This window comes from Macaca nemestrina, chromosome 17 (assembly GCF_043159975.1).
Source record: "Macaca nemestrina isolate mMacNem1 chromosome 17, mMacNem.hap1, whole genome shotgun sequence".
Lineage (NCBI taxonomy): Eukaryota > Metazoa > Chordata > Mammalia > Primates > Cercopithecidae > Macaca > Macaca nemestrina.
Window position 1 is genome coordinate 75,797,757 of NC_092141.1, and position 20,791 is coordinate 75,818,547.

At 48.7% G+C, this 20,791-nt stretch overlaps 1 protein-coding gene across 5 annotated transcripts in view; it reads left to right on the forward strand.

Moving 5' to 3' along the window:
- LOC105469029 (protein kinase C alpha) overlaps window positions 1-20,791 on the forward strand; it is a 528,020-nt gene that overhangs the window by 483,422 nt on the left and 23,807 nt on the right. For all 5 annotated transcript variants that reach the window (XM_011719548.2, XM_011719550.3, XM_011719549.2 and 2 more), the window contains 3 exons: window positions 4-84; window positions 12,339-12,446; window positions 14,114-14,254. In XM_011719548.2, the coding sequence (XP_011717850.1) occupies window positions 4-84; window positions 12,339-12,446; window positions 14,114-14,254 (330 nt within the window). The remainder of the gene's footprint in view (window positions 1-3; window positions 85-12,338; window positions 12,447-14,113; window positions 14,255-20,791) is intronic.

Below are 20,791 nucleotides of genomic sequence, written 5' to 3' on the forward strand. Positions count from 1 at the left end.
CAGATTATCGCTTATCAGCCATATGGAAAATCTGTGGACTGGTGGGCCTATGGCGTCCTGTTGTATGAAATGCTTGCCGGGCAGGTAATGTTTTGCTACATTTTCATGTTTGTTTATTGCTGTGTTATGTGAATACTTCAGCTCTGGTTGGGCCTCAAGAGCAGGACCTGACGTTTTAGTGTGGCTGGTGGTGTTGGCGTGACGTCCCTGACCCAGACGAAAGAGGAAGAAACTCCCCCTTCAAAGTGGATCACGTTCAGTATGCACAGAAATTATCACTGGTCATAGAAACTCCATATTGAAAGCTTCAACCTGGAGTGTAGACAGTGTCAGTTTCACATTATGAAATGTGCATGTTGGCCAGGCATGGTGGCTCATGGCTGTAATCCCAGCACTTTTGGAAGCCGAGGTAGGTGGATCGCCTGAGGTCAGGAGTTTGAGACCACCCTGGCCAACATGGCAAAACCGCCATCTCTACTAAAAACACAAAAATTAGCCAAACGTGGTGGTGCACGTCTGCAAACTCAGCTACTTGGGCCGTTGAGGCATGAGAATTGCTTGAGCCTCAGAGGCGGAGGCTGCAGTGAGCCAAGATCGTGCCACTGCATTGCACGGTGTCAAAAAAGAAAACTGCACGTTGATGACAGCAGTGGCCTCTTAAGTTTTCAGTATCTTAAAACTGGGGTTGGGTTATGGTTCCCTGCAAGTTTGTCTGCAAAGATTGCCCCACCTGCTGCCCATGTGTGTAATTAGTAGCAGTGTTTAAGGAAGAAGACAGTCACCTTGAAGAAGCATTTTAGTAGATTCTCCCCATCTCCTCCTATCTCACCTTTGGCAATTCATTGTAATTTTCACAGAAGTCCAGTGAGGCTGAACTTCCAGTTAAGGAAGGTAAATTAGCTTTCCCTTATGATGTGACATGTACCAGATAACCATGTGCCTTATTGCCTTACATGGCACTTTCTAATATAATGGCTTAATATCTGTGTCATCAGGGTGAGTCGTACTAGCTGCCACCTCTAGGCCTTGCCCCTAAGACATCCTATGTGACTGTCCTCATGCTCTCAGCTGAAATTAGGAGGAATTAATGGAGAAATCTGAGACCCTAATAGATGGTGGGGCTGACAGATGCAAGAAACTTGAGTCCTTGAATGACTCTGTGGATCAGTGCCCCACCCCCACATAGGACACATCCTTGGCAAAGTCCTATGTGGGGGTGGGGCACTGACCCACAGGGTCATTCAAAGACTCAAGTTTCTCGCATCTGTCAGCGCCACCATCTTTTAGGGTCTCAGATCTCTCCACTAATTCCTCCTCCTTTCAGCTGAGAGCATGATCAGTCACATAGGATGTCTTAGGGGCCGGCCTAGAAATGGCACGTATCACTTCTGCCTAGGTTCCACTGGCCACTTGGCCCCACTGGGACACAAAGAGGCAGTAAGTATAGCATATCTGAGAGCTCAGCAGGGGAAGCAGGCTTGGTAATCACCCAGCAGATCTCTGCCTTACACTACATATGATTCGGCCGTGGGCAGCTTCTTATAATTCCCAGCACTCAATGTGCTAGTGCCAAGATCTGTGACTCTCCATAGCCAGAAGCCTTAGTCAGAGACAATGGAAAGAGATGGCCATGCCGTGCAGCAGAGCCACCCCCAAAGACATCTTTGTTTCTGGGGAAAAAAGTCTTCCCTTCCCACGTTACGTCCATTGACTCATTTTTTCATTCACTCACCACGTATTTATTCATTGAACGCTTATGATGTGCACAGCCATAAGGAACAAAACAGATGAGAATCCTTACCTTCATGAAGCTTACAGCTTAGAGGAGGAGAGACAGCAGACAGGTTAGATAACGAAAATGTGTAACACAGCAGAGATAAGCTAGGAATAAAAGTAATAAAGCAGGAAAGAAGATCGTGTTGGGGGAGGTTGAAATTTTAGCTAGAATGACCAGGGAGGATAAGGTTAAGACCTAAAGGAAGTATGGGGATGTCTGTGTGCATATCTGTTGAAAAAACATTCCAGGCAGGGGGAGCTGCCAGCGTGAAGGCCCTAAGGCTGGGGATTGTGCAGCCGTGTTTAAGAAATGGAAGCTAGAGCAGAGTTGAGCTAGAGAGAGAAGAAAGTAGGAGGCCTGAGGCCAGAGAGGAAGAGGCTCTGGGTCCTATTGGTAGCAGTGGTGCATCCCTATGAGGCTGCAGCAACCTCAGTTACTTGCCTCCTCAGGAGAAAGAATTTGACTGCAGGGCATCAGGTAGAGTGAGAGCCTAAGACAAGTTTTTTTGTTTTTTTTTTTTTTTGAGACGGAGTTTTTCTCTGTCGCCCAGGCTGGAGTGCAGTGGTGCGATCTCAGCTCACTGCAACCTCCGCCTCCCGGGTTCAAGCAACTTTCTGCCTCAGCCTCCATAGTAGCTGGGATTACAGACACCCGCCACCACGCCCGACTAATTTTTGTATTTTTAGTCAGGCTGGTCCTGAACTCCTGACCTCGTGACCCACCCACCTCAGCCTCCCAAGTGCTGGGATTACAGGCGTTGAGCCACCACACCCGGCCGAAGACAAGTTTTAGAGAGGAATGAAAGCGTATGAAAAAGCATTCGAGCAGGAACAAAAGAGAATAAAGTGCATTTGGAAGAGGGCCAGGCCAGCGACTCGAGAGATCCAGTGCACTCTTGGACTTCTGAGCTGGGGGTTTACACATTGGCATTCTTCCAGGGGCTTACATCTCTTCTCCCCTGATTCTTCCCTTGGGATGGGCTGTCCGCGCGCAGTGGCCTGCTAATGCCTGGGAGGGGCGGCATGTGCAGTGTGTTTACTGGAGTTACAGGCGTGCTCAGCTGGGGCATTCTTCCCTTACCAGTCAGACGTCCCTAGGAGGTGGTGTACTGCTGAAACTCCGCCATGTTGCCTCTTCATGCGCATGCGTGAGCCCACTCGCCCAACTCCTGAGATCTTACCGGGAAGCTGCTGCTCGCCAGTTTCGGGTGTTTGTCTTTATTGGGAGACTGCCTTTCCTTGGTGCTGGCTGCGACCAGTTATTACTTTAGAGAGACAGTTAACCACCTGACCATCACGTGATGGTCGCCTGAGTTTCCTGGTGGGTAGGAGGAGCCCTTTCCTGCCCCGCTCGTGTCCGAACAGCCACCTGTTGTAAGGCTGCAAACATGAAGGTCATCTCCAGACCAGGGGCTTTGTCTCTAGGATGGGAGGCTGTGGATGATCTCTCCTTTTAGTGTCTTTCATTATATTTCCTAAATACTAAAATAGTATTGTAGACATTGAAAGACATAAAGCTTTAGCTTGCATTTGATCATTATTTCTCAATGGTGTTAAGACTTGACTGACATCAAAAGAGTGGTTTATTATTTATTTAGTGCCCCCCCCCCCCCGCCCCACCAAAGCGTTCCTCTTAGGCCATATACGTCTGTGTGTAAACACAGAAAGGCAGTTCATACACAATCACTGTCAGTGAGTCAACAGCCGGGGAAACAGGAGTTGTCTGCTCCTCAAGTTAATTTCCCCTTCCTTAAAATTTTGACAGTAAAATTTGGCTCTGAATTACAGGCCTCCTAGGAGCCCTGCTGTTGATGAAGGCGCAAAAAGCCAAGTCCCCCTCTTGATCCCACTTGAATGTTCAGCTCTTGAGTCCAGAAAACAAACCCTGCTTTCATTAACAGTCACATTTGCATACACTAACAAGCAAAAGAGGCTGGGCGGAAACGAAGCCAGGATCTGTTTCCGAGGGCGCTTTACAAGAGGTCACGTGAGTAGACTCTTGGCCAGCAGGAGACAAGAATTTCAGAACCGGGCCTGCGGGAAAGTCCTCCTCCCTCCCGCTGCCTGGCTTCTCTCCTCTCCAAGCCTTCCTGGGACTTCATTCCCTAGGGGAGAGCTCAGGGAATGCTTTTTTTCTGGCAGGGAAGTCCCATTTGTGGTGCGTTTTGAAGCCCTATGACACGGGCCTCAGACCTCATTTGCAAATTGGCCTTGAGGTGGTTTCCAGGCCTTATTTAAAGGTTTCCCTATTAAGCTTACGCCCCCTGGAGAGCACTAGGCTCCTGCTCTCAACAGCTCTGCAAACTTTCTGGCCTATTTCCAATATTTCCCATGCTGCTTCTCAGAGCCACTTAGCCTGCCTTATATGCATACCTTCCGGTCTCCATAATCTCTGTTGAAAACGGTGATATTCTTTAAAGATGACATCTTAGACCAGGCGAGGTGGCTCATGTTTATAATCCCTTTGGGGCACTTGGGAGGCCAAGGTGGGTGGATCATCACTTGAATCCAGGAGTTGGAGATCAGCCTGGGCAACATGACAAAATCCCTTCTACAAAATATACGAAAATTAGCTGGGTGTGGTGGCAAGCGCCTGTAGTCCCAGCTACTCAGGAGGCTGAGGTGGAAGGATTGATTGAGCCCTGGGGTCAAGGCTGGCAGTGAGCCTTGATCACACCACTGCACTCCAGCCTGAGTGAGAGAGCGAGACCCTGTCTCCAAAAACAAACAAACAAACAAAAAAGACTCCTTAAAGGCATCCCACACTCTGGTGCAATGGCAGGCACAGATAACAACAGCCTTTGTTCCTCTAAATCTCCACCTCACCTGCCACAAACACAGTGGTTTCATTCAAAGCCCCTTCATCTTTCTCTCTGACTCAATGCAAATTTAAACGTATTCCTAGGCTGCGACTCAGCTCAGAAAGGATAATGAAGGCTCTACCCAGTATTATCCACAGCCCCTCCAAGCTTCAGCAATCCCGGAGACCCAGCAAAGGGTATAGACGTTGTTACTGAAAAGTAAGATTAATGATAAAGTTGTTGACAGGGTTTTGGTCTAAGTTTGTCCTCTTTAATCGCAGAGGACTGAAGATGAGCAGGAAAAAAATAGTTTATTGCCATTTTCTTCTCATTTGCTTTATTTATTGTCAGCAGCCAAGGGGGCAGTTAAGAATAAACAGCCTGAGTCTTTATTCAGTTCCTGGACTGCTTGACAAATACGAACACTTTTGGGGCATAAATAGTGTTTACCCAGCACTCTAATGAGCATCTTGCGCCTGGAAGTGTTCTCGGTGATCGTCATAGAGGGACCAGCCCTCTCCTTATGCCCTTTTCTCCCTGGGTTATTTATGCTTTGACTTCACTCCTACTGAATCAGTAATCGCCACTTCATCTCAGAGCTTCGGCCTGAATTGTCCAGGGGAGCATGCCCAGCCCCCATCCCAGGTTTCTGTGATTTGCAAATAAGCGTGGCCTCCATGACCACTTCCTAGCTAAGATGCACCAGTGCAGTGAGGTGGCTCACACCTGTGATTAGAAATAGTTTTTTGCAAAATCTGAACCATCATCCCTCACGTGTCAGTTTAAAACTCATAATTACATATTGTTAAAGTGGGAAGGAGCTGGGCGAGAGGGGATAGAACCCATTCAGAAAATGTTTACACCAACCCAAGACTTTTCAGCAGGTGGCTTAGCTTGGAACATTGAGTCCAGATTTGTAGAAATTAAAAACCATGGGAATGGGGGAAAGAGGCAAGAGGGCATCCAAAATGGTCATGTACTGAAGCACCTCAGTGACACATTACACCCATGGTCCCCAGGCTAAGTGGCTGGCAGTACTGGAAAGGAAAAGGAATAGAATTAATAACTTTTCACCATTCCCTTGCCTTCAACACCAGGGCCTGAGAGCGAGTGATTACCTGTCACATGCTCCAGGGAGACTTAAACCTAGAGAGACTTAACAAAGGCCGTAAATGTGTTCACATTTTTTTAGGCTACAGGATGCCACACCTGGGAAGTTATTATGGGGATGTGATTCAGAGAAGAAAACAGGGAGATGCACAGGTGTCTCTAGTAGCGTTAGTGATGAGGGTACATGCTGGAAGCAATTGTAAATATGCTGTGGACCAGTGGATCTGTCCTGATGACGCATCACCTCGGTGGCATTCAGCTCATGGGAACACTGGTGGCAACAAAGAAAATGTATTTGCAACAGTCAGTGAAAAAAAAAACTCCAAATTTTGCATCATAATTTGAAAATAATGTAAGATGCTGGGCACAGTGGTTCACGCCTGTAATCTGAGCACTTTGGGAGTCCAAGGTGGGTGGATCACGAGGTCAGGAGTTTGTAGACCAGCCTGGCCAAGATGGTGAAACCCTGTCTCGACTAAAAATACAAAAATTAGTTGGGCGTGCTAGTGCACGCCTGTAATCCCAACTACTCAGGAGGCTGAGGCGGGAGAATCTCTTGAACTTGGGAGGCATAAGGTTGCAGTGAGCCAAGACTGCACCACTGCACTCTAGCCTGGGTGACAGAGCAAGACTCTATCTCAAAAAAAAAAAAAGAAAGAAAAAAGAAAATAATATAAGGAAGCATAAGAACCTATATAAAAATGAGAGCAATTTTTGTGACCAGGTAAAGGGAATGGGGGTGCTTTTTTCGTAGACTTCCCTTCCCCAGCATATTACATAATTTTCATTTAAAATAGGGCTTCAAGCTAGGCGTGGTGGTGCACACCTGTAATCCCAGCACTTTGGGAGGCCAAGGCAGGCAGATCACTTGAGGTCAGGAGTTCAAGACCAGCCTAGCCAAGATGGTGAAACCCCGTCTCTACTAAAAATACAAAAAATTCGCTGGGTGTGGTGACGTGCACCTGTAATCCCAGCCACTCGGGAGGCTGAGGCAGGAGAATCACTTGAACCTGGGAGGCGGAGGTTTCAGTGAGCTGAGATCGCACCACTGCACTCCAGCCTGGGCAACAGAGTGAGACTCCATCTAAAAAAAAACACAAAAATATAAAACGGGCTCCAGGGAGCTTCTCTGAATGTGCTGGTCATTTTACCAGGTACTTGTAGTCTTCCTCCCTCCTGTCACGGTAGGATTGTACTTCCTTTCTCGTGTATTTGTGGGGTATCAGGGAGCAGCATATGACCAGCACTGGCCAATGAGATCAGAGGGGAGGTACTCCAGGGTGGGGCCGGAAGCGCAGGTACGAGAGACACTGAAGAGCTGCTGCACCAACCTTTGCTGCGGCAAGACCATGATGGTGGCTGCTCCATCCCAGTGGGTCCCCGAGTGCAACCAGCAGAGGCCTCTCTGACCCCCTTTGTACAGGTAGCATAAGCAGGAAGTGAAACGTGTTGTCTTATGCTTTGGAGATGGTCTCAGTTGTTTGTTTCCACAGCAGGACCCAGCCTATCCTTACTGATCCCCGAAGGCACAGTTAAGATACCAATAGTCTACATCTTGAAGTAAGCCGGTCACAGGGACATGTATCACCCCACTTATATGAGATGCCTAGAGTAGTCAAATCATAGCGACAGAAAGCCGAATGGTGGCTGCCAGGGGCTGAGGGGACGGGAGAATGGGGAGTCTGTTTTGTGCGTGGAGTTTCAGTTGGGAAGATGAAAAAGTTCTGGAGATGGCCAGTGGTGATGGTTATGGAACAACATGAACGTACTTAATACCTCAGTGCAGTGCACTTAAAAGTGGTTAAGATGGTAAATTTTGTGTTATATAATACGTATACACACATACACACACACACACACACACACACACACACACACATATATATGGTTTTGTTTTTTTGGTTGGTTGTTTTTGTGAGACAGTCTCACTCTGTTGCCCAGGCTGGAGTGCAGTGGTGCAATCTCGGCTCACTGCAACCTCCGCCTCCTGGGTTCAAGCAATTCTCCTGCCTCAGTCTCCCAAGTAACAGGGACTACAGGCGCCCTCTACCATGCCCAGCTAATTTTTGTATTTTTAGTAGAGACGGGGTTTCACCATGTTGGCCAGGCTGGTCTCAAACTCTTGACCTTGTGATCTGCCCGCCTCGACCTCCCAAAGTGCTGGGATTATAGGTGTGAGCCACCACACCCAGCCTGTGTTACATATGTTTTATCACAATTAAAAAAAAAAATAGTCTCTATCTTTGCAACAGAGGAAACAGATTAGGAAAAAGGATGCCTTTGATTTGGTGGTATTTCAAAACTGGGAGAAGGCACTTAACTACTCCTCTTCCCTACACCCAAGAACAGCCCTCTTTTACCTTCTTCAGGTTCATGCCATCTTCAGCCAGCAGGAATTTGGGGAAGCACAGAAGCTGCATTGGCCAGCAGCTGGGAAGGAGGGAGCCAGCCTGATTCCCATCAATTCATTAGAGCTGGGAAACCATGCCAGGTCTCTAGCCCAGAGGCTGGTCGCTCTCTATGAGATGACTTGAAACATCTCAGGCCCCCGGGGCTGCCCCAACTCTTCATTTTCAGAACTCATCACTGCACATTGTGTAGGCTGTGAATCAGCCTTCTAAAATTTACCGCAACACCCTTGCCCTCATCAGAGTTCTCTTTACATGCTGGGTGGGCCTGTAGCCGAGTACCCACCCCCCCACCTGACTTCACCCCTACCAGGAGCAGTGCTGGATGTCACCCTTCACAGCAGGGCAGGCAGAATTGCTCATAATGGCTAAGAGCCCCAGGCTCCAAATTCAGGATGTCTGGGTTAGCACCTGTGTCCTGAGACTGATTTGCGGATTGAGTGAGCAGTGCCACCCAAGCTCTCTGCACAGCACCTGACGTGCAGAGAGGGGCTGAGAAGTGAACGCCACTGTGGTCACTGTCGCTGCTCCTCCCCTCGTGCCCACAATGCTCCTGCCTTATTAGACAACATGGACTCACAGCAGTGAAAAACGTGAGGGACAGAGATATGTCCCCTCCCTGGGATGTGGTGACGGAGAATCCCTAATCCTTGGGGCCACATCAAGGTTGGAATGCACAGGCTCTGTCACAGGAGCATTTGGTCTTATGGCTTTGTTATAGCTTAAGCATCTTATTCTACCACACAAGCCTAAGAGGCCTCTGAGGATCCTTCCAGCCCCGGACTAAGAATTCACATTGAGTTAAACAGCGTTGTTCACTGCAGGACTTCTCAGGGCCTTTACGATTTAAATGTTAAAGCGAATTGCCAGAGAGGGGTATAGGATGCAAACTTGGACCTAGGAAGATGCTGTAGGATTAGTGTTCTGAGGAATATTCTTTGGGGAGTGTCCATATCCAGCCTTCAGTGGGACCCAAAGAAGACTTGACAGTAAAAGTCCTCCTTTGGTCTACAGAATCGAATCCCTGATACAGCCATTCGCCTTCAGAAATGAGTGTATGTGGGGACAGCTCACCTGGCAAAGCTGGTTCCCTTGCCAGGAGACAACTAAGTAGATGTGGTAGGCCAGTGCCCTGCACAGAATGTTCCCCAAACAATTTCTGGCCTTCCACATTTGGAGGTGGGGTGGCTGCAGCTGCATTGATCTAATCGTCTTCAAATGAGAAGAAGCTTCTCATTGCCCTACTCAAGCCAGATTCCTGGGGAAGCTCCACCTGTGTTTCTTAGAGAACGTTTCTCTTAGGCCTTTGGTTTGCATTGTCTGTGACTTGGCCCCTGCAGCATTCCTGCAGCTAAGATTCAAGCACCTCCAGAGAGGCTGGTTGAATTTTGCTGGCACCTTTGTCGCTGCCCAACAAGGTGCACCCCATTTAGCCCACTTTGGGGGCATGCAGCCTACACGGTCGCACAGGGCTTTGCATTTGGTTTGGTGCTATGCTGTCGCCATCTGGAAATTCTTCGTAGTTTTGAAATGAGGGACTCCCGTTTTCATTTTGCACTAAGACTTGGAAAGTATGTGTCTGACCCTGACCAGAGGCCCTCTTGGGCCACATGGTGAGGTGCCAATCAGTGACCTGGAAGCAGAGCCTCTGCGCCCTTCCCCGCCAGGTCACGTTTGCATTGCAGAGAGTGTCACACAGCCAGTTCAGGAACCTTGCACCCCTGCAGGGTGCAGGCCACGCCCTGAGCAGAAACCATGCCATGTTTTTGTTTTGGAAACAGTCTTGCTCTGTCTCTCAGGCTAGAGTACAGCAGCGCAGGCTAAGCTCACTGCAACTTCTGCCTCCTGGGTTCAAGTGATTCTCATGCCTCAGCCTCCCGAGGAGCTGGGACTACAGGCGTGTGCCACCACAGTCGGCTAATTTTTTGTGTTTTTAGTAGAGATGAAGTCTCGCCATGTTGGCCAGGCTGGTCTTGAACTCCTGACCTCAGGTAATCCACCCACCTTGGCCTCCCAAAGTGCTGGGATTAGAGGCGTGAGCCACCACGCCCAGCCACTACATTTGTTTTAGTTACAAAAACCTCCTTCGCCAAAACTCAGCCAGGTTTATGGATCAGTGATGAGGGAAAATGTCATGGGTGGCCTATAATAGGTGTCCAGAAGAAGCAGGCTGCGTGCTGTTGGGTGGGGAAGATACGGTGGGGCGGACACAGGGCCAACCTGCACTGTAGCTCCATCACAGCTCTCCCCCACCACTGCCTGCCTGCCCTGCCCTCTACAGATGGAAGCTACCTGTCCCCCTGCTGGCACAGGTGGCTGTCCCTGCTGGCACAGGTGGCTGTCCCTCCTGACACAGGTGGCTGTCCCTGCTGGCACAGGTGGCTGTCCCTCCTGACACAGGTGGCTGTCCCTCCTGGCACAGGTGGCTGTCCCTGCTAACACAGGTGGCTGTCCCCCTGCTGACACAGGTGGCTGTCCCTGCTGGCACAGGTGGCTGTCCCTCCTGACACAGGTGGCTGTCCCTGCTGGCACAGGTGGCTGTCGGCAGCCTGCACCCCCTGGTGGGTGCCCCTCCAAGCTGCCCTGGGGGCCTCCCAGTCTCCATGTTATTCCTACTGGTGGAAGTCGCTGTGGCCAGCTGCCCCTGCCCTGCTCTGAGTCCCTCACAGGCAGGCTCATTTTAGCTCTCTTCACTCACCTGTAGCTTCAGCCAAATTAAACCTTCTTTACACCAGGCACTTACAACAGAAAAAGAGGCCTGTTGTATTTCCAGACCAAAAAAATGTTGAGTGGTACCAGACACCCAGGCCTCTCTCTGTCCTCCCACTGGGGCTCTTTATAGACTTGGCATCTTTTCCTCAGGGCACGTGGCTCCCGTTCAGGACTGGGCAGGAGACTGAGGTCAGGTCTCGGGTGCTGGATGAACAGGTTGAGGTGATTTGTGGGTGCTGGTTGAGGGGAGGGATCTGCTTGGCTCAACGGCTGCCTCTGACTTGGGAGAAAATGTTTGATAAGAAGGGCATCCTTCTGACTACTGCACAGTTACCTGTGATCCAGGACTCAGTTTAAGCCAAACACTGTGTGACCTGCCCATGTCAGCCAGTGACTGACTCCTTTTTCCCATGAGAAGGGAACACCTCCAGATTAAACAAAAGGATTCTGTACAAGCGCTGGGCCCTGCTCTGCCTTTCTTATGCTAAGCTCAAGGTTACAAAGCCAAAGGGAAGCATTACGGAATTTCCCATGAACGCTTTCCTCCTGTGCCATCCCGCCAGAGTGACAGGGAAGTAATGGATCCCTCAGGACTACAGACATGCTGGAGGAATAAGTTCAAAGGGCATGGTGAGCTCAGCCTTTCTTCCTAGAAGATTCCAAGGCCCTTCCCAAGAAAGTTGCTCTGCCTTAATAAAAATAGCACCACTAAGTTGCCTTCATTGGGCACTTACCGGGTACAACACAAAATACAAGGCACTTTACTCCCAGAAAGCCCATCTTACCAGTTGGAGAACTGTGTTTTAAAGAACGAAGTCATTTGCCTGTGGACACCCAGCTAGGAAGTTAGTAGAGCTAGAATTCTGGTCCAGATCCACCTGACTCTAAAGCCATGAGCTCCCACGGGGCCAGCGTGCCTTCCTGTCTCAGCCTGGTAACTGTGAACCCAGTCAAAGTGGACAAGGGAGGAGTCGTCCAATGGAAGCTGAGGTCCCATCACTGCCGCTGTGCAGGTGGAAGGCCCCCCCAGCAAAGCAGCTCCTTGTTGGGTCAGAGGCCTGGTGTGAATTACTGGGGACGTCCTCTTAGGCCATGTTCTCAAGTCCCCTTCACCCCAAATGAAAGTGTTGGCATTTTCTACCGGCCACCCCTACCTTCTGACTACAAAGCCGTCTGTAACCTAACTTGATCATAATTAGATTTTTAGCACATGCTTACAAGATTAATGGATTAATCATAGTTTATTTGCAAATCATTAAAAACATTACTCAAAAACACTTTCCCTGAAGACTGTTTGGGTTGCCCAGGGCAAGATAATTAATGAGACAGAGGGGAAAAAATGAAAAACACACAACCGTCAACCTCATTAAAGATAATCAAATAAACCCTCAAGTTCACTGAGCTAACTGTGCAGCCTGCGGGGGTCTGAGAAACCTGGTCTGTTCCTTGGTGCTGAATTGGCTCTTCAGGTACCATGTGAAAGAATTACTCTGCCTAAATACCTTCCCATCTTTCTTTTTTTCCACAACAGCCTCCATTTGATGGTGAAGATGAAGACGAGCTGTTTCAGTCTATCATGGAGCACAACGTTTCCTATCCAAAATCCTTGTCCAAGGAGGCTGTTTCCATCTGCAAAGGAGTAAGTCGATTTGGATACCTTTTGTGATCATAGACCAAGAGCTTTGGTAGGAGAAATACTTTCCCCACACTTCTAAGAGAGATGGCAGAAATACCACAAACCCACACCACTGCATTTTGGCCGTCGACGGTTGGGGCTTGGTGTCACACAGGGCACAGTGGGGAAAGTGAAGGCCGGGAGAATGGATTGGAATCCCAATACTTCCTGGGACTCTGGCCCAGTCACCTAATGACTGTACTGCACTTTTCATTCTAATCCATTTCATAAAATTGTGGTGGGGACTACCAGATGTCGTCAGAGGCCCATAGAAAGTGTGTGCTCTCGTCGCCTGTCTCACCTGGTGCGACTTAGTTAGTTCTTTGTTTGCTGCACTTTTCTTGAGCTATAGCATACATACAGCAATGGCACGAATCATCAGTATGCTGATAAATGAATCTTCACAAAATGAATCCACCCGTATAATTGCACCCAGCTCAGGAAACCGTGTTTCCACCACCCTGGAAGCCCCCTCCTGTCCCATCTACAGTCACTACCCCGCCCCAAGATAACCTGCCCCCGAAGTTTGGACAGCATGGATTAGTCTTGGCCTGTTTTGAACTCTGCACAAACTGAACCTTGTAGTGTTGCTCCTGGCCTGGCTGCTTTCACTCAATATCGTGATTGAGGATTTTGTCTGCATCGTTGTGTGGGGTTGTAGTTCCTCCTGTCATATTGCTGTGCAGTGTTCCGCCGTGTGAACACACCATCGTTTCCTTATCCATTCTACTTCTGGTGGATATTTGGATGGTTCTTGCTTTGGTTTGAGGCTGTTACAAGCAGAACTGCTGTGAACCTTCTGGGGCGTGTGTTTTGGTGAAGATATACACACACTTTGGTTGAGGAAATGCTCTAGGAATAGAGTCGCTGATCATGACTTGTCTGTCTAGTTTTGAATGGTCAAGAGTTAGATCACAAAGCTATTTTCAGGCTTAGTAAGATGGAGTACAATATACCCTTAACAGTATCTGGTGAGTGTGATCATTTGTGAGGCATTTGTCACGTGTCATCCAAGAGCAAGGCACTTGGGAGAGATACTGAGGTCGGGAGGAACTGGCGTCTGCCTTCAAAGAGCTCATAGCTGTTGTTTGTCTCTGTGTCCTGCAATAGGCAGGTTGGAATTAACTAGTCACCTTGCTTGTTATAGCATTTATTTTTCTAATTTATGAGTCTTTGATTGATAACGTTTTAGCCCAGACAATACATAGACATATGATGCTTATTATGGCATCCTCTGTGATGCTAGACTGTGATGCTTTCAGCACACACAATTTTTAGTGATTGCATGTTTTTTTTTTTATTACCAGATACATGTATAGCATGGTGCCTCCAAAATAGATAACGTGTGAGATGTCTGTTTAAATTCTTCTTATTCCATTTGGCCATGGGTTCAGATTGCTTCCCTGTTCCCTTATCTTGAAAACCACCATAGGCAGGGCTGCACTTGCCAATGTTATTTTTGTGAGTTGGCTTCACTCCGTACAAGCCACTGAGTGTCTTGGTCAGCTCTCTGAGATGCTGTCCAGGCGCCCACAAAGTCAGGGCTGTAGGCAGAGCTAGGCAAATGGAAAGCGCTGTCTCTGGGAAGCATTTGACATCCATTGTTCTCTTTTTCTCCTTTTCTTTTCTAGCTAATGACCAAACACCCAGCCAAGCGGCTGGGCTGCGGGCCTGAGGGGGAGAGGGACGTGAGAGAACATGCTTTCTTCCGGAGGATCGACTGGGAAAAACTGGAGAACAGGGAGATCCAGCCACCGTTCAAGCCCAAAGTGGTGAGTCCAGAAAAGCAGCCTGTTTTCTGAGCCCCATATCCCCAGATTCTGGGAGTATCCCACTCACCTCTTTTCTTGGAGAGAGGAGGCCGGTGGCCCCTGGCTTGTACAGGGTGAGGAAACCAGCCAGGTTTCAGCCTTTCCTCAGTCCTGTGGCCTCAGCAGCCAGGATTCCTGCTGCCTTCAGAGAGCGAGGACCCATAAGTTAGGGAGGGGAACCCTGTGCACACTTCGCCCTCCAGCTGGGCAGCTGCAGAGCACCCCCGCACAATTAGGGAGTGAGGGCAGCTCTGCTTTGGGTCTGGACTTTGTGGACTCGCACCCAGCAGCGCTATATTCATAGCCTTCCGTCCTCAGCTGGACTCAGGCTTCGTGTCTGTCTCCAGCTTTCCTGGATTTGCCTGGCACCGATGGGAGCCCTGAAGCACAACCCCATCCTAGCCAGCTCGTAGGCAGGGCCTGGGCCCCGCCCCCTCTTCCACCACTGTCACCGCTGCAGGGAGTGAGTGTCAGGCACCAATTCTGATGTTGTCAGCTTTTTTCACACTCCCCCTGTTCGATTCCCTTTTTTTTTCATTTATTTAAACACTATGTGCCAGGTCCTGTTCTTCGTGCCTTACAAATATTAATTCACTTAATCATCCCAACAGCCCTGTGAGATGGGTACTGTGGTCCCCAGTTTGCAGTGGAGGGCACAGAGAAGCTGAGTAACTTGCCAGAAAGCACACAGCGGATAGGTGGTGGAACCTGGAGGAGTCTGTGTCCTCACCCACTGCACCATTGCTCCGTCTCAGCGACTGCCCTGGCGCTGATGCTGCGGCCCTAGTTGTTGATTGCGACCAGCCAGTGCCTTTCATGCTTATATCTCTCGAAGTAAACTGAGAGCCTTTAAGATGTCAGCCTCCTCACACACCACCTGCCACTTTGCCGAGCCTCCAGGGAAGTCCTGTTTCTAAGGGCTGGGCGGACTGTGCCTTCCAGCTCTGCCACTATCCTGGCCAGCATCAGGTGGCTCACATTGTGCCTCTGCACGGAGACTGCAGAGAGCTGCTTTATGCCACAGTCAGTTTCAGAAGCATTGCCATGTTGGTTTCGTTCAAATCTATCTCCTCTGACAGGTGCCCCATGAGCAGGCCAGGGGACCCGCCTCGGGTGGCAGAGTTGCCAACTGGGTGGCACACAGCCTTATTCTTAGAGCAGCAACTTCCTCACCATGTGTGCCTCTGTGTCCTCTACCCCAAGAATAAAACTGCTGTTGGTGAGCCCACTGGATTTTATTTTTCTAAGGTATTTTTAGCACACACTGAAGAAAAACTAAAATTAATCAGGTCAGTTGACTTCCTCCTGAATCATCATTTCAAATAAGGCCCTTCTGTATCTGCTACCCCCACCTTTTCTTTAGCCAGCCCTGCACACTGATTTCAGGGGGCTCTCATGGGCTCCTGCCCCTCAACTTACAAAACCTGGTCTGAAGGTTTTGGGGGGATAGGGAGAGTGATTAATGATGCTGCAGGTGGCCTCAGTAGAAAATTCTGTTAGGGATTTTTTTTTCCTCTTTTACCTTTAATATTTATTTGTCGTCTTAAATTAAAACATGAAGGTTATGCAATAGCATCTTGAACACAGCTTAGTTTCTTTATAGGAACAACGTAGAGATGCATACCTTGAGGGTTGAGCAAAATCCAGTTATTTGTCAGTCACTTTCCAGAAAAAGATGAGTTGCAGCAAAACCAACCATAAAACATGTCTTTTTCTGTTTATTCCCACCTTATGGCAGAAGAGAGTGGTTATCTGCATAGTCTCCCATGTTTTGTGGATACTCGGCCCTAAGCTCAGACGTAGGGAAGACGAGGGCGACTTGGCTCCAGCAGGCAAGAATGTGAATTGTTCCCTGTGGTCGTGGAAATCACTGGGAGCAAAGCTGTACCCACGGCAGGCAGCTGAGTTAGAAGCAGTGTTTATTTATATTTTATTCCTGGAGCGCTACTGTTTGCTGGGTTTTTTGTTTTTGTTTTTTAACTGAATGCTGGTTAAAATTAAGAAGGAAGGATAAATTGCCCCTGGCTATGAAGAAATAGCCCCTGAACTCAAATGGAGGCAGAAATTGTGGACCCAGGCCCCAAAACTGGAGATATCATGTGAAAGGCCCTACCTGGTGAGAGCTCTGGCCTGAAAGAAGGAAGAGATTTCTCAGGCAGAAGCCCGTGATCTGCTGGAAAACCTGTGCACAAAAGAGGAAGAAGGTAGAAAGAATACAGACGGAGAGGAAATGGGCCCACAGAGGGAACAACGACAGTGAAGATAGAAGCAGGTGGCTGCAGGGGGACCCACAGACACTGTCCAAAAGCAGAGCGTGTCAAGGGCAGAGAGATAAATGGGGCAAGCTCTGATTCCTGGAAGGGCAGCGATGTGTCTCTTGAGAGCTGTTTCCTCTAGTCCTTGTACTGTGCCAGCCAAGTGAGGCTCATCGCAGCATGTCATGCAAGGGCTGGCACCACCGCCTTCAGCGGTCTCTGAGGACTGCACTCTGTTCAGTGATGACACGCTGGAGCAGAGACACCATGCCAAGAGCCATTCCAGTGGCTGGAGAGGACATTTAGAACAGCAACAAGCAACCAAAGTCGAAGCTGCACAATACACCATGGTTCATACAAAGCAGCAGGAGAGAACTAGCGGTGTAGAAAAGTTATTCTGGGATGTGGTTTTCCAGCTTCCTTGGTGAAAAATGTACTATGGTTCCCTGACCCAGAGCTAACTGAAAAGTGAAACGTGTTTACAGAACTGAGCATTCTCTGACGGGTCGTTTTGTTATTTCAAAGGGAGACGTAGCAATGCAAGCCTAAAGAGTGCTGCCGGAGAAAGGATCAGGCAAACGTCACGCAGCCAGCAGCTCTCACCGCGAGCCCATTTCTGAGTGGCTGTCGCCTCTCAGCAGTTCTTATGACCCTGGCTGACCAGCCTTTTCTGTCTTGGTGAAGACTGCCTGATGGTTTTTTAGCAAACGCTGGCGAATCAACTTCCCTGAGACTTGCAGGCTTAAGGACAAGTAGCTGTTTTCACGTGCGGTCCCGCTTCTGGCTCCCATGGAATTAAACCTTTGCTTATTACCAAATGCCAGAAGCGGGACTTGAAGTTCTCACGGTTATTTGCAAACTGCTTCTACAGATAAGATTGAGCTTGTAGGATCAGGAGTCTTTCGTCTTTGTTTTACTAATTTTTAAATTTTTTGAACCTCCAATGAAAGAGTCTTCCAGAATCACTTGACTTCTCTAAGGAGGGTAGAAGTATTCCATTGCTGGACAGCCTACAGAGCTTATCAGGGAATCATGGTTCCTCTAGTGTGCTGTCTTAATCCTCTTCCTGACTGCCAGAGTGACTTGACTAAAGTTAACCTTTAGACCGCAGTGCCACGCAAAATGCGATCCCACCACAAAAAGCATCTCACAATGCCATGATCCATCAGGAGGTTCGCACAGGACTTTCCATCTCACAGTGACATTAAGGTCAACATCTGCAGTACAGCTGTGGGCTGGATTCTGTATAAGGTCACACGTAAAGGAGAACAGAAAGAGGAGAGTGACCAGTGTCAGATGTGTGGAACAGTGACCATCTCCCCTGGCGGTGGCCGTCTCCCCTGATGGTGGCTGACTCCCTGGGTGGTGGCCGTCTCCCCTGGCGGTGGCCATCTCCCCTGATGGTGGCTGACTCCCCGGGTGGTGGCCGTCTCCCCTGGCAGTGGCCGTCTCCCCTGATGGTGGCTGACTCCCCGGGTGGTGGCCGTCTCCCCTGGCGGTGGTCGTCTCCCCTGATGGTGGCTGACTCCCCGGGTGGTGGCAGTGTCCCATGGTGGCGGTCATCTCTCCTGACAGTGGCAAGCCTGGAGGCTCAGATGTGAGGGAAGAACTTGCCCCTGTGGCAGTCAGCAGTGGGAGAGTCCCGTCCTGGACAGAGCCATGTCTGTCCCTAAAAAGCTACCATGTGCCACCATGAAGATGATGATTTTCTGGAAGATGGGACAATCATTTTGCAGGGATTATTTTGTAAAAACAAAAGCAAAGACAACCGCAGACAGCAGTGCTGTGAGCCCTGGACACAGGCAGCCAATAACTAGCTCTTCCTCTTTATGAGCAAAACACAAGGCCAGCTGGTTTCAGGGATCTCTTCAAGGAAGCACAATGGCAAACATCCTCTGCTCCCGGGGCGTGAGGGCCGTCATCTCAGGGAGGACCGTCAGCTCAGGGAGGACCATCAGCTCAGGGAGGACTGTCAGCTCAGGTAGGGCCGTCAGCTCAGTGGGGGCCATCAGCTCAGGGAGGACCGTCAGCTCAGGGAGGACCGTCAGCTCAGGGAGGGCCGTCAGCTCAGCCTGATGTTCTCAACAACAAACCCAAGTCATCAAAAAGAGGCCTGTAGGCCAGGCCTGGTGGCTCACGCCTGTAATCCCAGCACTTTGGAAGGCCGAGGCGGGTGGATCTCCTGAGGTCAGGAGTTCGAGACCAACCTGGCCAATGTGGTGAAATCCCGTCTCTACTAAAAATACAAAAATTAGCTGGGCATCTGTAATCCCAGCACTCTGGGAGGCCGAGGTGGGTGGATCACGACGTCAGGAGATCGAGACCATCGTGGCTGACACAGTGAAACCCCATGTCTACTAAAAATACAAAAAATTAGCTGGGCGTGGTGGCGGGCACCTGTAGTCCCAGCTACTCAGGAAGCTGAGGCAGGAGAATGGCGTGAACCCAGGAGGCGGAGCTTGCAGTGAGCCGAGATCGCGCCACTGCACTCCAGCCTGGGCGACAGTGAGACTCCGTCTCAAAAAAAAAAAAAAAAAATCAGCTGGGCGTGGTGGCAGGTGTCTATAATCCCAGCTACTCAGGAGGCTGAGACAGGAGAATCACTTGAACCTGGGAGGCGGAGTTTGCAGTGAGCCAAGGTTGCGTCATTGCACTACAGCCTGGGTGACAAGAATGAAACTCCGTCTCAAAAAAAAAAGAAAGAAAGATCCATAATGTTCAGAAGAGTCTATGTAAGAAGAAATTTTAAGTTTAAAACAGATGTCACCTCTGGAAAGGGTAATCTTCAGTGACTGAGGGAACAGTGGGTGTCCACCCTGCCTGTCAGCTTCAGGTGAGCGTAGAGGCACCATGGGGAGGAGGGATTTGGCCCAGCAACCAGAAGGCTCACCGAGGGAAGGAAAGCGCTTTCTGCTTTGCCAGAAAAATAAAAGCTCCAGGATTCTGATCCACCATCGCTTTGAATTTTGTAGCCTTTTATTCTGATTTATAATTAAGGTGAATGAAATGGCCAAGAACAGCCTTCAAATTTCCACTCATCCTGCCTGTGATCAATAGCAGTTTATACAAATACCAGGAGCATAAGGTTAATTGATTTTTCTTTTTTTAGTTCTAGCCATTGGCACCAAGGAGCAGAATAGCAAGTTCATAGGCAAGCCAGAATAATTCACTGTACTTAAATGATTATTAGGGAGGGAGAAATTAATCTATAATGTTAACACAAGAAACGTATTCCAGAGTGGGCAGGCGGAGCACGTTGGAAATAGGCCTTTCACAGATGGCCATTTTTTTTTTTTTGTGAAATTACTGTAAGTATTCTATTTTTTAAAAAGGCAGAAAAAAATAGAACTGTCTTTAGGACATTGTCTTCCAGTGACCCACAGCCAGAGCCAAAGAGAATAAGAACACTGAGGACATCCCTGCAGCAAGAACACACAATCGGGGTTCCTTTTCCCAGTCACCACAAAGTCCTTCTTCATTTCACAGTGCCATTAGCTTGTTTAGAGAGTTTGATGATCATTTAATTATCGAAGCTGGTGCAAGGATCCTTTTTTTTTTAAATTTTATTTTGAAATAATTTCCAATTTCAGGCTTGCAGAAGGGCCAGGAAAGTAATTTAAAGAACTTTTGCATTCCTTTACCCATGTTCCTCTATGTTAACATTTTAGCATGTTCATATAGTTATATTCTTTTTTTTTTTTTTTTTTTTTTTGAGATGGAGTTTTGCTCTATCACCCAGGCTGGAGTGCAGTGGCACGATTTCAGCTCACTGCAATCTCCACCTCCCAGGTTCAAGCAATTCTCCTGCCTCAGCCTCCTGAGTAGCTGGGATTACAGGCACCTGCCACCACCTGGCTGATTTTTTATATATTTTTAGTAGAGTCGCGTTTTACCGTGTTGGCCAGGCTGGTCTCAAACTCCTGACCTCAAGTGATCCACCTGCCTCGGCCTCCCAAAGTGCTGGGATTACAGGCTGACCTCGGTATCATCCTTTTTCTGTATATCTCTCCGTGTATAAGTACAGACACACACATCTGTTAGGTTGGAGCAAAAGTTATTGCAGTTTTTGCCGTTACTTTCCATTCTTTTTGCCATTACTTTTGTACCAACCTTAATATATACTTATTCTTTTCTGAACCATTTGAGAGTAAGTTGCAGAGTTAATGCTTCTTTACACCTAGCTAATTCCATGTGTATTTCCTGAACATAAGGACATCTCCCGGTACTGTGTACTTTTAAAAAT